A 14536-nucleotide genomic window follows, 5' to 3' on the forward strand; every position below is an offset into this window, starting at 1 on the left:
ACACTGCGGCCAACACACTAATGTATCCCGACACACAGTTTGAAAGGCCCTGCCCTACACCTACCTACAAACAGAAACTGTAGCCTCTTGAGCGAAGGCACTACTGTTCCTGAGACACTGCTATAAATAATCTGTCCTCCTTTTACAGCTCGTTTTCTAGATCTAAGAGGCAGACCCCCAACATAGGCACAGGGACCAAAATAAAAGTACCCTGAGGCCCAGTTCTATGTCCAAGAGGCATCCACACCAATGTACTCTGGTTAATTTTGCAACTGATGGAAGAGAAGAGGAGACATAGTAAATATTTTATAACACAGTTGCATCTAGGCCATACCACACCATACATGAGATAATGATCCAGGCAGACATGGGCAGATTGAGTAACAGTTTTGAAACAATTCTTCACTTTTTAAAACTTATCTGAGATCTGTACTTTGATGACCTAAAAATTCAGCATACCCCTTTCCCATTGCTCTGCCTGAACCCAATGCTAGGAGGGGAAAGCAAACTCTGTTGTCAATTCACTTTTATACCATCACACATAGAAATGGAGATGATTAATTGTGGCTCTTCTACTACTGTTCGCGGAGGGGGGGGGGAACTATCATTGGGAGTGGTTAATAATGGTGCAGCAGAGACGATGTGCCGAAGGTTTTCAGTAGAACAGAACTATGAGAAGGTACAACACCGAAAATAATGACTGTGTGCTCTCTTGAACCCATCAAACTCTGAAAGCAGGACGGTCCTTACCATTCTGTTCCTCTAACTCATTCCCAATTTCCTGCCCCATCTGTTTTTGACGGGCTAAGACAGAAGAGAGAGCATCAAGACCAGCATCTTGCTCTGCACAGGGGAGAAAAAAAAATGAATCAAATTAAATTCCAGCGTTCTGATGCTAAACCCCAGATTTATGACCCACGACAGCTGAGCAACATAATGAAAAGTCTGCAACTGAAGTGTTAAAAACTTAATGACCCAAAGACCTCACCGATGGCATGACAATGAATTCCAAAACAGACAGATCTTAAGAAACTAGGGTAAAAGTGACAGTGCTGGGTAGTGTCTTAGAAAAGAAAATTTAGCCAAGAGTCCCAAACCCTTCAGAAACTGGATTTGCAGCTGCTCCTCCATCGTAAGAGCACTGGATTTTTTTTTTCTTTTCATTTTGGCACACTCATATAGTTTCCTGATTAAGCCTTTTTGATTTTCCAGGGAAGGTTTAACACGGCTGAGAAACAAATAGGTGATGCAAGCACCAAGGAATCCAAAGGGTTTCTCAAGCTGCGTGTAAATGTGGCGTTTATGGGGGGAGATAATCCAACTCTTGGCAAGGGGAGCCGCAGCCAGCACAGCCGCAATAGAAGTCTCCCTCTAGTCTTACAAAATGCCCCCTATTGTAATCCAGAGCACATGGCATTACCACACCCTTGGTCCCAATGGCACTGAATTACACTCCAGTCGTACACAGCTCTCTTTTGTACTGGAGCCCTCTTGGAGAGTTGCTTTTGGGGAGGTCCTCCAAAGACAGCACAATCAACTACTGTGGGTAGCGTTTTGCAAAAGGGGAGGGGGTTCTTTTACAGGTGCCGGAGCGGGAGAGTTGTGTGCCAATGGCTGTTTAAGCAAAGAGGGCAAAAGATTAATGGCAAACTGATGGCTCAATAGATCTTTCTGCAGAAGCCGTTATTTTTATTTTTTTTAAACTCCCTACTTGACAGCGTATACAATTGCTTTGAAATGCCCCCAAAGTGTCCACGAGGTTTTAAGACAAGCACTACAGGAGCAGAAAGTTGTTGTGGAAAAGCTGGCTTACTGGCATCAAGACGCTGTTTCCCATACAGATGGCATAGCCAAGCACCACTCCGTTATGACTGCTGGTGCATGGGAGAGCGTTTCCAAGGCCAAAAATACTCCTCCTACCATCAGGGAGAAGGACGTAGAACTTAATCAGCAAAAGAGGCCTCACAACTACTTCACATAAAATCACTGTCCAAGAAAAAGCATAGAGCCTAGGAGAGAAATGATGGCAATGAGAGGAGCAGGGAAGGGCTATATTCTGCGTGGGGAACTGGATCTGGCTGGCAATGACACCAGGTGGCCTTTTTTGCTAACAGGGGTCTTTGCGCAGCAATTTGAAACAGGCCCCTGAAGACAATCAGTCTTCAGAAGCCCCTTTCAAAGCACTATCTTCCAAGCCCTTTGTAGGCACCGCTAAAAAGCTGATTGGCAATGCCTGCAGACCCACTTTTGGCTGAGCCAGGATTTTACCTGCCCCACACCTGACATCGGGTGTAGGGAAGGCAGATGTCCCTTGGCCAAAATGGCCTTGACGGCCAGTAAGAATTTTCATCCCTCACAAACAAGCCTGGATAAGAATGAGGTTTCCCTATCTACACACTGACATACGTTAGCCTGATTAGTGTGAAGTACGTCCAAGACCTTCCACCAGCAACCAAGGGATGCAGAAGACTGATATCTTCCAAGGAGCCTAGAAAATTCAGGAACTGAAACTCCACTGGCACTTAAGGCTTGGTGCCTAATTATCTGAGGCATCTTAAGGAATTCCGGTTTAACAAGCCAGCTCCTAGCTACCCACAGAATTGTTTTTCAAATGACGAGTGTGTGAACTTAAGCAGAGAAATGCCCCCTGGACTGAAAACAAACATTTAACAAAGTGCTCAAATGTTTTGGATGGTCAGGGACAAAACAAGCTGGACATCAGAAATCAATACCTCCATCCTATACAAAAGAAGGTGGTGGAAGATTTTCTGACCTGGGTCACTGGAGTAAAAGGATGCAATCAACACCAGTGGCTATCAACCATGAGGCCTATGTATTGGCTCTAGGATAGGATGAAAGCTTTAAAAACCAAGAAGGATGACTTACCTTCTATAATTCTCTGTTGCTGCTGCTGGATTTCATGAAAGCCAAGCCCTCTTGTTTCCTCAGGCTCTTCCACAAGCCATGGGTTTATGACACCTTGTCTGACACCTCCAGCCATAAGGCTAGACCTGAAAATATATACATATATTAAAACTGCAAGCTTTAACATTTTAAAATAATTTATTCAAAGGAGGGGGGGGCAGCAAGCCGGCCATACAGTTTCTGAAGCCTCAATATAAAAAAGTGCAACTGCATCTCCAAAATTGCACACGTACAAAATGTATGAATGACTTTTTTTGCATATTTGCAAAGATCACAACATATTGTGAAACATACCCCCACTTTTATTCTTGCAATATATTATTATACAGTGGAAGGAGCTGCAACTGCAGACTTTGCATGACACCAAAGCCCTTTTTTTCCTGCAGCTACAGCTCTGCTGCTCCCTACTTAACAGATGGTGCTGGGAGAGGAGCTGCTGTGGTATCTGGCCAGCAGACCAGACTTGGGAGAACTCCCCCTGAATTCAGAGGGACTTGCATGCAGAATAGTGCACAGGCATGCACTTAACCTGGAGGTAGGATTTTATGCAGCACTGCAATATTAATATAAATGAAAGACAGAGACAGGCCCTCATATTCTGTTGAAGTGCATCTATGCAACAGAAGAAGAATGAGGTATAATGGATGAAAACCAGGATCTCTACCGAATTCATTTCTGCAGCATACAGAAAATGTGTGGATTTTCAGTATGAGAGAGACACCTGCTGGCTAAAAATGCAAGTTGCACAAGCCCTTCAGATACATCAAGACTGGGGAAGTTGTGACTCTCCAGGTGCTGTTGGAGTCCCATCAACTCCAGGCAGCATGGCCGATGGTCAAGGATGATGAGAGTTGGGTGGGAGACAGGTTCTCCATGCCTTAGATACATTTAACCGCTGACTATAAGCATATGCCATGCTAAAAAAAAGGGGGGGATCACTTTACCTAGAAAGAGTGCCCTGTCCACCAAATCAAATACCTGTCTACCAAATGAATTACATGCTAGTGCTTAGAGTTTATGGAAGGACTGGTGGGTCACTGGCACATCTGCTTTGCCTGGAAAAAAATGCCAGGCTCAGTCCCCAGCACCTCCTGATAGGGCTTGGAGAGACCGATATCAGCATTGGCCCTCCAAGGTCTACTGAAGTGACAAACCTGTGGATCGGCCCAGTCCACGAAGTTATTTTTAGTAGCCCACAGCTATTTTCCAAAACTGAATACTTCCAAAACTGTTTGCTGTGTTTTTCTAAGGCCTTCTGACAATGGTGCTACACCAGGGGGAGAAGCAGCACTTTTCCAAAGGTAGTAAGAGGCATTCAATGTGTGAAGGGCTTTCCTCCCCATCCAAGGAAGAGGAGAGGAACCTCTGTTCTTAGACCAGAGCTGCGGTGTGGAGGGACCTCTCCTCCTCTGCTGGCTGTGCATGAAAGTGTGCATTGGCCACATCCACCCCAGCATGTGGCCCTCAGTGGGGTGGTCTACCGCAATGTGGCCCTAAGGCCAAATAAAAACAAGTATTTCTCTATGGCAGGGGTTGCTGAGCTAGATGAACACATGATCTACCCTAATATAAGGCAGTTTTTCTATGTTCTACAGTCAACCGCCATCTCACCTGTTCGGTATCCACCAGCCACATCAATTAGCTAGCAGATAGCTGTATTTTTTTTTACACTGATCAAATCTGATGGTATATGAAGAAGTGGACAGGCCCTGCTACTACGAATTGGCAAGGCCTTAAGATGCCACAGGATCTTCTTGGTCTTTTTTTAGCAAAGAGAAGAGTTCTTCATTTACAAATCCAAATAAAATGAAATTTGGGGGACCCAAAGCATTGATCTCTAGCTAATAAACAACCCAGGAAGGAGCTGTATTAAATCCACTATAGTTAAGTTGGCCATTCAATTTGTCACCTGTTACACATGTCAGCCGCACTCACTAGGACAGAAGGAGCCTAAAGGTCATTTACCTGCTTGTTTTGTCTCTAATTAAAACCATCTTCACTTGCAGTTGAATTAAAACTACTACAGAAGAAGTAGGGCGGGATTCAATGGCACTGCAGGGGGCTGGACTAGATGACTCTTGGGGTCCCTTCCAACTCTGTGATTCTAGTTCCACTAGCAGAAGCCAGTTGAAGGGCTCCAGCTAGCACAACAGAGCATTCCTCAGAGGACACACACCCCACAAGAAAAAATGGCTCTGGGGGTTTGGGGAGAAATCCCAGAACAGCACCCAGAGGGGGAGGGTCGTTCTAGCTGGCAAGCTGAAGAGATTGAACTGGCAAAATGACTGCCAAAGCACTCCCCTAGTCTTCACCAGCCATATTATTACTGTGTGCCTCAAGAGCTCACAGTAATAATAAGCAAACAAGGCAGCCATGTGACATGCAGGAAAAATATATTTATATTTAGCAAAACAACCCTCATTGGCTTCAACAAGAATATTGTGTAATACAGTATAATGGGGACATTTGTGTTTTTTAAAAAGCCAATTCCCATAGGGGACATTTTTACTCCTGTAAGGGGCCCAAGTCCCCATTAAATGTTGTCAAAATAAAAAGGTGCAGCTCTCATCATTGCCTTCCCAAGAGAAGATGGTCTAGCCAAATCCTCTGCTCCAAAATTAACAGCTGTGGCTCCACTAGCTCAAATGAGAAAAACCTTTTGCCATTTGAAAATGTCAATGGGAGAGGGGGGTGTATGTCGTGTAGTGGCAGAGTTTTACCCCCAACCATGGTTTCTAGTTTTGGTTGTGGCAAGTGACCTGCTAGCATTTTAAAAATAATCTTTCTGACATGTTTGGTAGCTCTCTTCCCACCCAGGGCAGCCCAACTTCCTCTTTCTTCTGATCTTCCTCTGTTTCATTTTGGCAGTGTGAAGATTAAAAGTTTATCCAATTAGCCACCCACTGCTTTTGCCAAGTTAATCACTTAAATCTTTGAAATTGTCACAGCACAGTGGAGTGTGCAGATAGCTTTTGATTATAGGAGCAGATTTAACTAATTAAAAGGCTTAGCAATGTGCCCAAATATAAAGGAAGCTGGAGGGTTATAATCAAGGGTTGTGCCTCTACTTAACAAACAGCAGCTTATCTTCCCAACTGCATTGTTTCACTGGTTAATTCTTACAAAATTTCCCAAGAAACACAAATTAGTCAAACAGACCTTTCCCTAGACCACGGCCACACATGAAGGCTTTCAAGCCTTAGAACAATCAACGTGAGTGATTTTAAAACAAAAACCCAGGTCATGTGACTTTGGTCTATGTGATTAATCACATTTCCCCTTGTGAATATGGCAGTACAGTAATAATATTTGAAGTGTTTTGAGTACTTCAATCTGGATTCATAAATTGCTGTAAAATGTGATTTGGGGTTTCCGAAAAACATTGGATACGAGGCCCTTGCATGGCAATATAGTGAATTTCCCCATTTCCCCCCCAGTACTGGGTGCTGCTTTCATTTTATTTGCTGTATTGGTGCAACAGGTGACATTAAGAGGATATAGAACTGGAAGCCATGCTGGAGGCCATGTAGTCCAACCCTTGGGCTCAATGCAAGATCTGCCATGCAGGATGTAACTACAGCATCGCTAACAGAGGGCCACCCAGCTTTGGCTTAAATATCAGCAGCAAAAGACAGCCCACCTCCTCCTGAGACTGTCTGTTCCACTGTTGAGCAACATGTACCATTATTAAGCTATTTCTAACAGCCAAAATCTGTTTCCCTGCTATTTCCACCCACTGTTTCTAGTTCTGCCCTCTGGAGCAAAAGAGAACAAGTCTGCTCCATCTTCTACAAGAGAGCCCTTTAGTTATTTGAAGACTGCAACCATGCCTCCCCCTTTTATTCTCCAGGCTAAATGTAGCCTGATTATTCAAATGTTCCTCACAGGACGTTTCCAGACCCATCACTATCAGAGTCACCCTCCTCTGGACATGCTAATTCCTGCTTAAAATGTGGCACCCAGAGATGTGGCCTGACCAGCACAGGACAAAGTGGCATTATTACTTTTCTTGATTAGCGCAACTCATAATTGCATTTGCCTCTTTAGCGGCTGCATTGCCCTGTTGGCTCTCTCAGCTTACAATGCACACAGAGACACTCAGAACCTTTCCACATGTCTTGCTGTCAAGCCAGATCTCCCATCCTGTAACTAGTGCACTTGATTTTTACTTTTATTTTTAAACCCAAACACAGGACTTTACATTTATCTCTCTTGTCAGTTTTGGTCATGCTCCAGCCTGCCAAGATAATTTTGAATCTAGATTTTGCCATCTATGTCCTTAGCAATCAGATTGTTGAGAACCATTAATTGCTTACATCGCTTAGGCTTGGGGTAAAGGCTTTGCAACATTTAGTATATGTACAAGCACACACACACAATAGGTAATTCAAAATACATGATACAAATATTAAGCGCTCTACCTGTAGCCAGTCAAAAGCCAGCTACAAGGAAGCCTTCTCAGCACTGCTGAAAGACTCTCAGCTTGGGGTCTGGCAAGGGTCCAAGGGTGGAAGAGACTTCTACAGTTCTATGCTAGCTGTGTAAGAAGAAAGAGGCTCCCAGGCAGATGGTTTTAATCACGACTGTGGCTAGCATTAGTTAGGGTTTCCAGTTTAGGAAGATGCTAGCTTCCTACAGGTGACATGCATCATTTCATCACCCTCTTCAATTTATTTCCTTTTACCAGGGTAGCAATACACTCTCCATACTTCCAGTGACACCTCCCACAACTGCAGCTACTGAAAGCTAGAGATGGGGACTTTTCTCAAACTGCATTATAAATACCCTGCCATACAGGTTCACTCTCAGCATTAGCAAAAGCTGCATTATTAGTTTTGCAGGAAGTGGGTGGGTTTGCTCTTTTTGCCTTCCACTCTGTTACAGGATAACAATCTCCATTTCATTACAACTTCATCCATTTAATAGATTCTCTGAAAGCAAAGGGATCACGGTCTCCTTGGACGCAAGGAAAATATTAAGTTTAATATCTCACAATTTCCTGGACCTCAGCTTTGCCCCTAATGACATCTCTAGGATGGTTCATGAAATTGGCATTCTACATGTAAGATACACAAGTCTTCTTCACATTCAGATATTGCATGGTTAATTTAAAGGCAACTGAATAAAATGGTTTGGGTCGGGAGAAATAACTGCATTGAAGCAGCTATGCAAATGGCACAACCCTTTTGGATACTGAGAGCTGTGTCCTAATTAAGTCTGACAATACCGGAAGGTAAGCTACTTGGGTGCCTCATAAAGCAATGCCTTGATCTGTATTGTGGCCCAGGTTGTCACTTAAAATAAGAATTAGAAGTACTAAGGCCACTGTACCACACCAAGAGCACTCGCATTAAAGCAGATTTCAAAGGATGTAAACTCACTGAATGGTGACCAAACGTAAACGGAGATTAATTTTGAGAATGCTTTCACAATTGCACACCATGAGGACAATAAGACATGTGATCACTGATGCAAGAAGGTTAATGAAGGGGATGACTACGGGATAGGACGGGGGTGGCGGTGGAGGGGGAAGTGCGAAAAAGGCTCCTGAAAATGTGGGGTGCAATTTAAGGATGGATCAGATAAAAGAAAGGTGAAGCCTGCATATAGGAACAGGAAAAGAGAAACAGAATGCCTACTCACAGTCAGACCAAACTGCCATGACCCCACTATATCCAACCACACCCACATCACACAACTTCTAAATTCTGAAAAGATAATATGAAAATAGAAATATGCATGGGCATGATGAAATAGAATTTGGCTTGTAATATAGAATGGTTGGGCTTTTCTAAGGGAAAAAATAGAAATAATTATAGACCCCTAAGGTAGGAGCCATAGCTCAACAGCAACTACAGCCAGATTGGAAAGATCTAACTATCAGGTACAAGTTAGAATACCTTTTCTTTTAAAATACACATGCAAAGCTAAGAGTTACAGCTTCGGAGATTCTTGGCTGGCCAAGAGAAATCCACAGAAATTTCCATAGCCAACAATAATTCTAGTACTTGCAGTTTCTAACCGCTATCCACCTTTTTTGGCACAATAACGTCTCCAATATTTCATTTATTTTTGTTTCAGAAAGGTGAGGATAGGAAAGGAAATTATAAAAAACTTGAAATGTAAGAGGAATCCTGTTTACGGTGCAATTTGTATTTGTGGGTTGAGGGACAGAGGAAGCAACAGTTGCATGCTCCTCCTGGTGGCAATTCAGTAGTACTGAAATTCCCAAGACAATGTTGAATAGGCTCACTTTATGCTGTTGCTGGAGCATGAAATAAACAACGACTCAACTCAGATAATCCATCAACATGGAAAGCACTGCCCGCCTGATTTCTCATGCTGAGTTAAACTAGCTAAATACAAAATCCAGCACACAGGAGAGCTGGGAGGATTTGCGCTGCTTGCCAAGGGATTACAAGGCCAGAAAAACAATTAATCGATTAGACATTCTTCCACAGTTTCCTCTTTCAACAACACAGGCAATCCAAAACACATTTTCTCCACCTGAAATGTATTGGGTGATACATATATGCTTTAACTATTTCAAGCTTCTGTGTAGAAGATATAAAAAGAGAATAGGAGAGATCATCAAGACCCAACCAGCAGCTGGAATCGTTTTCAAAATTTATGTTGCTTCTTTTTCCTTTAGCTTAGGACAAGTGGGAAATTAATCAGAATATTATCATTAATGTTGGCACATAATCATTAAATATTACTACAAGATGCATCAATGTAATGTAAAAAGCACATCTTGAACCAATTTGCAAGACCAATACTATGTACCACCACGCTTCTCCTTCCAAATTTTGTAGTGTGACTGGTTTTCTTAAGGCATAGATCTCTATAGTTCCCTTATTCAGACAGTCCAGAACAACACTGCAAGGACAAGGTATGCACTGCTGGGAAATTCCACTCCATAGATCCCCCTGTAGCTCTGGACCACATAACTGCCTTTCTTTTGATTGGCCAGTTTTCCTGGCTTGTGCCCTAAGGACAGAAAACCACCCTGCCTAGACAAACTATGTGCAACTGTCTCTTTATTTCTCATCTATCTCCCTCATCCATCCCTGACACCATATGACTCTTAAATTCCAATACACGCTTGCTTTCTGTGGCCATTGTGATGTGAAGTTTTGTCTTGCGTGGCTTCTGAGCCCATCTCTGTTAAAGTCTGCTTTGGCTTGACCTTGGCTCTGAACCACTTAAGACACTCAGCCTTTTAGCATGACTGGCTTTGATGCAACCTTCAGCTCCAATTTTTTTATTTGATTCTGCGTGCAGATGCTCCATCAAGTCTGGGTACCTGGTCAAGGTACTCACAGAATACATGAAAAACAATATCCTGAAGGGGAGCATAACTGATCACACACAAAACAGGAGGGGTCCCTGTGAAAATAAGGTACAGCAGAGGCAGGGAACCTGTGGCCCTCCAGATGTTGTTGGACTCCCAACAGGCCCCAGCCAATATGACCAGTCATCAGGATGCTTCCTGGGGTACAGGTACACTGGTGCTTCATAGCTCAAGACAGAGCTACTCTCATGCATTTCTCATTTAGAAGTGGCAGAACTGTACCTTATCACATCCGGTTCTGTCCCTTCATTTTTGAAAGATGCCTGAAGATGACGATGTCTTGTGAGGAGGTCATCCACTAAGTTCTGCCGCCTGTCCCCTTCAAGTTGTGTTCTGCAGGAACTGGGTTAAGGTTGATTGCCAGAAACAAATGACTGAACATCTAGACCTCATACTTTTGGTATTAAGTCACAAATCAAGTAAGTTGTGACTTCTTTATCCAGTCAGGAAGAACCACATATCAGTACAGGAAATGCCATACTAGATCTATACCAGAGAGGCCAGAGTTAAAAAATATCTAAGTTCTGTTATGACTAAATAAGGATATGAGGTTATCTGGTCCTAGGCAGAGAACTGAGGACAGACTACTATCATTTTTATAACACTTTTCCATGTGTAAAAAGTACTTTACAACATTTACCTCATTTTATAAGTCTATAAGACACATGGAACGTTTTAAAAACAAACAGCAAGGTGTCAAAAGTCAAAACTGTGCAGGTACTTATAGCAGAATTCAGACTCACACATGAAACTACCTAAGTGAGCATCGAATTGTAATACAACCACATGGGCACAGCTTTACACAGCCCATTCAGTTGCGTGTGTAAAGTGGGCCCCAGTTGGATCTGACACAACATTTGCTGCAGCCTATTTAGTTAGGAGTGCCCTGAAGAAGTGCTTACACATACAGAACAAACCCTGGAAATAAAATGAAGACTGCAAACATTTCTTTTGTACCTGGGTTTTTCCCAAGTTGATGGGGATTTTCTAAACACAAAGATTTAATGGCCTCATTCCTTTTCCAAAACAGAATGCTGACCCACTCTTGTCTCACTGGCCTTCCTGGTATACAGCTGTTTACATGGATACATCTGACGTGTTGATACAGAGTGAAGCAAGAGGTCCTTCAGACGCTCCGTCTTTTCTTTGAGGTTTTGCAACAGTGACCTGATGGAAACATTGAGCTGAAAGGAGACAAGAGCAAAAGGGAAATATGTGAGACCAGCTCAACATTAGCAGATGAGACCATTCAGAAACACATAGAAATAAGCAAATAAAAACAGTGTATAGCTCATTATTACCCCATCAAAGTAGAGAAGAGTTGCCTATGTAGGATAGTTTTATTAAAAATCCTATTAGAACTCCAGACAGTTAACCGGAAGGTGCACTTACAAACTTACTCATGTATCTGAGTTGTTTTTGGCCCACTGATTTCCAGTTCAACTACTGCTTTTGTGAGCCAATGCCTTCTACAGCTTTCAAAAAGCAAGACATTCATGAAAAAGGAAGCCAGCTATACACAACAGGCTTGGAAAAGAACACTCAAATTAGATCATTCCCCCCACCCTTAGGATCCAGCAAGAAACCCTATCCATTTTAATCAAAGAGCAACTGTCAGCCCTTGTAACAATACTATAGTGCCAAGGAGCCGCAGCAGACCCTGCATTGCCAGCCTGGTAAAGAATGCCAACCATCTTGGGAACAGAGAATGACCAGAAGAGGGCTACACTACATCCATCCACTGGGAACTGGTAATTTGTGGGGAATGTGGTGCTAAGCATTCATCAAGGACTTCATTCTGGTCAGAATCTCAAGCGCACTCTTGAGGCAATCTACTGAAAGTCAAAGAGCAGCAAGTATTGCTAAGGTGACATAAGCTGACAGCTAACCCTGTTAAAGTCCAGGAACTCCCCAGAATTTCATGTCACTTTAATCCAAGGTAATGAAGCAATACCATTCACTCACAGGACCTTTCCCAGGTGACAATTCCTTGAGAACTAGCAGCTCCCACGACTGTCCACTGTCTTGTAGAACAACAACAGAAACATTAGCCCTGTCTCAAGTACACAGTTGATTTAAAAGCTAAAAAGGGGGTGGATGGCAAATTTCACTAACGCCCCTACACTAAGTATGTTTACTTGGACGTAAGACCCACTGATTTTTAAAAATGGGATTTACTTCCAAATAAATCTTAACTTCTTAGGAATACAGACTTGCTACATCAGGGCAAAGTGGTTGGAAGTGGTTAAGAAAACAAACATTTTTCAGTTTGAAGTCACAATCCACTAGCTCATTTCTGCAAAACAAGACCAGTTTTAACTATAGGACTTGTGCAACCACCCAACTGTGCTCTTATGTTACTGTAATTCATAAGGGAAACATTTTTGAGAGATTTGCGTCCAGTGTGGACTTACATTTGCTTTCCACATTTTTTAAAAAAATGTATACATTTTACTGAGGTATGTTTCCAATCTTTCACACTAAGCGTTAACTACCACCAAACAAAGAGATGAGGAGGGGAAGGACTATGAATAAGAGTAAGTTTTCTTTTGTCTCTCATTCGGAATAGCAATAGAAATGCTTGATTTTCTCACTACATTTTTTAAAAAATGTCTAGGCGCACGAAAGTGGCAAAAACCCAGAAAAACAAGACACTGATGACATTTCCCCTACTTGGCAAACATGGGAAAAAAACATTTTTCTTCATTAAAACGTTCCCTGGCCACAGACAACATGACTGAGCTGCTTAATGTTTTTCAACATCAGCCCATAACATCAGTTGTTATGGCAATAAATATTGCAATTGTTGGAAGCCTGTTTACACTGGACTCAAATGCTGGCTTCCTACCTGCTCACTGAGCAAGAGCCTCCAATTCTACTCACGTACAAACATGGAAAGTTTTCTTCAGGGAACCATTCGTCTACTGAGCAGTGTATTTTGTAACATGAACCACTGTTCCTACAGTATGGGGAGAGTGCAAAGGAACAATAGGTGGCCCAGACACATCTGCACTTAGTCACTGCTCTAGTCACAGACACACATTTCAAGATGTGCATCTTTCTTCAGGTATCTACTAAGTGAAACACAGCTTTGTGAAACAAATGCTGCATGTGAAGTAGCCCTAAATTATTAGGGCTCACCATATCTTTTGGATTCTCCTATCATCTGAAAGTGTAAAGGATTTTGCAATTTTACATGAAGCAAGTCATTTCAGTCCAGCTTACTGAATATTTTCTGACCTGAGCTGGGCCTTTACCTGACAGCTATGGCTTAGCTTCCCTATTTCAGGATTAACAATACCATGGAAATGAGAACCTCTGCTTTGTGCCAACACTGGGTTTGTTCTGGTGCTGTTGCCTTCTCTCAGGGGACAGCTGAAAGCAATGACTTGACTAAGAGGTAAAAGAACTGCAGCAAATGTCCAGCTCACTCATTTTACCTGACAACAATAAGAGTTTCAAAGTGCCATGTCCATGTTCTGAGACAGAGGTGGTTATCTTACATCAAGAGCATCCTCTTTCCAACTGATATCATAGTCTGTATCCTACCCTTACAAAACCAAACAAAATATTATTGTTTCAAAAATATTTATTCCAGTTTTTATCTCACTCTGTCACTAGGACTTAAAATAGGTAACTATAATTTACAAATCCAGGCCAATGCAGAGGAGTGGGGACAGAATAAAATAGCTAGTTACTAATCTCTACAAGCTTGGTCTGTTAGAGCACTCAGCCTCGAAGAATCTGATGAGTCTTTTAAGGATAGGAGCTCCAATGTTATAAGCTACCAAGATTACCTTTCAATAGATTTCAGGTGCACACAGCTTGCTCAGTCAAGAGGACACTGGCTGCTGATCTTAAAAGATGTAAGAGAAGGTAAAGCAAAGCTGGAAGGTGGTCCATGAATTACGCAGTACCTTAGTTGTACTTTCACCATTCCTCTGACATCGATTGCGTTCTTGAATTTTTTCAGCAACCTCTTGGGCAGTATAGCAAGTGGATTCATACATCGACAACCTAGAACAAGTTAACATCTTTTAACCAATATACATACATTTCTGCCCTTATTGTTCATCAAAATATTCAATCTACTGCCCCTCGATCCATATTTCAAGTCAAGCTGATTGTTTCTGTATTAGGTTTTGAGGTTATGCAGTACCATGCATGTTATGATTCCATAGCTGGCAGTGCCTGGATGGAAATAGTTCTATACCCTCCAGGGTGAGAGGTGGGAGATGAGTATTAGATTGTTCAGTA

At 42.4% G+C, this 14536-nt stretch overlaps 1 protein-coding gene across 1 annotated transcript in view; it reads right to left on the minus strand.

Annotated features, from left to right (window-relative positions):
* STX8 (syntaxin 8) overlaps positions 1–14536 on the minus strand; it is a 75008-nt gene that overhangs the window by 57705 nt on the left and 2767 nt on the right. The window contains exons 2-6 of the mRNA XM_083429799.1: positions 14197–14296; positions 11369–11463; positions 10502–10612; positions 2887–3011; positions 751–843 (exon numbers count right to left, since the gene is read on the minus strand). Coding sequence (XP_083285925.1) covers positions 751–843; positions 2887–3011; positions 10502–10612; positions 11369–11463; positions 14197–14296 — 524 coding nt within the window. The remainder of the gene's footprint in view (positions 1–750; positions 844–2886; positions 3012–10501; positions 10613–11368; positions 11464–14196; positions 14297–14536) is intronic.

Source organism: Podarcis tiliguerta (assembly GCF_965153285.1).
Source record: "Podarcis tiliguerta genome assembly, chromosome: 2".
NCBI classification, from domain to species: Eukaryota; Metazoa; Chordata; class Lepidosauria; order Squamata; family Lacertidae; genus Podarcis; species Podarcis tiliguerta.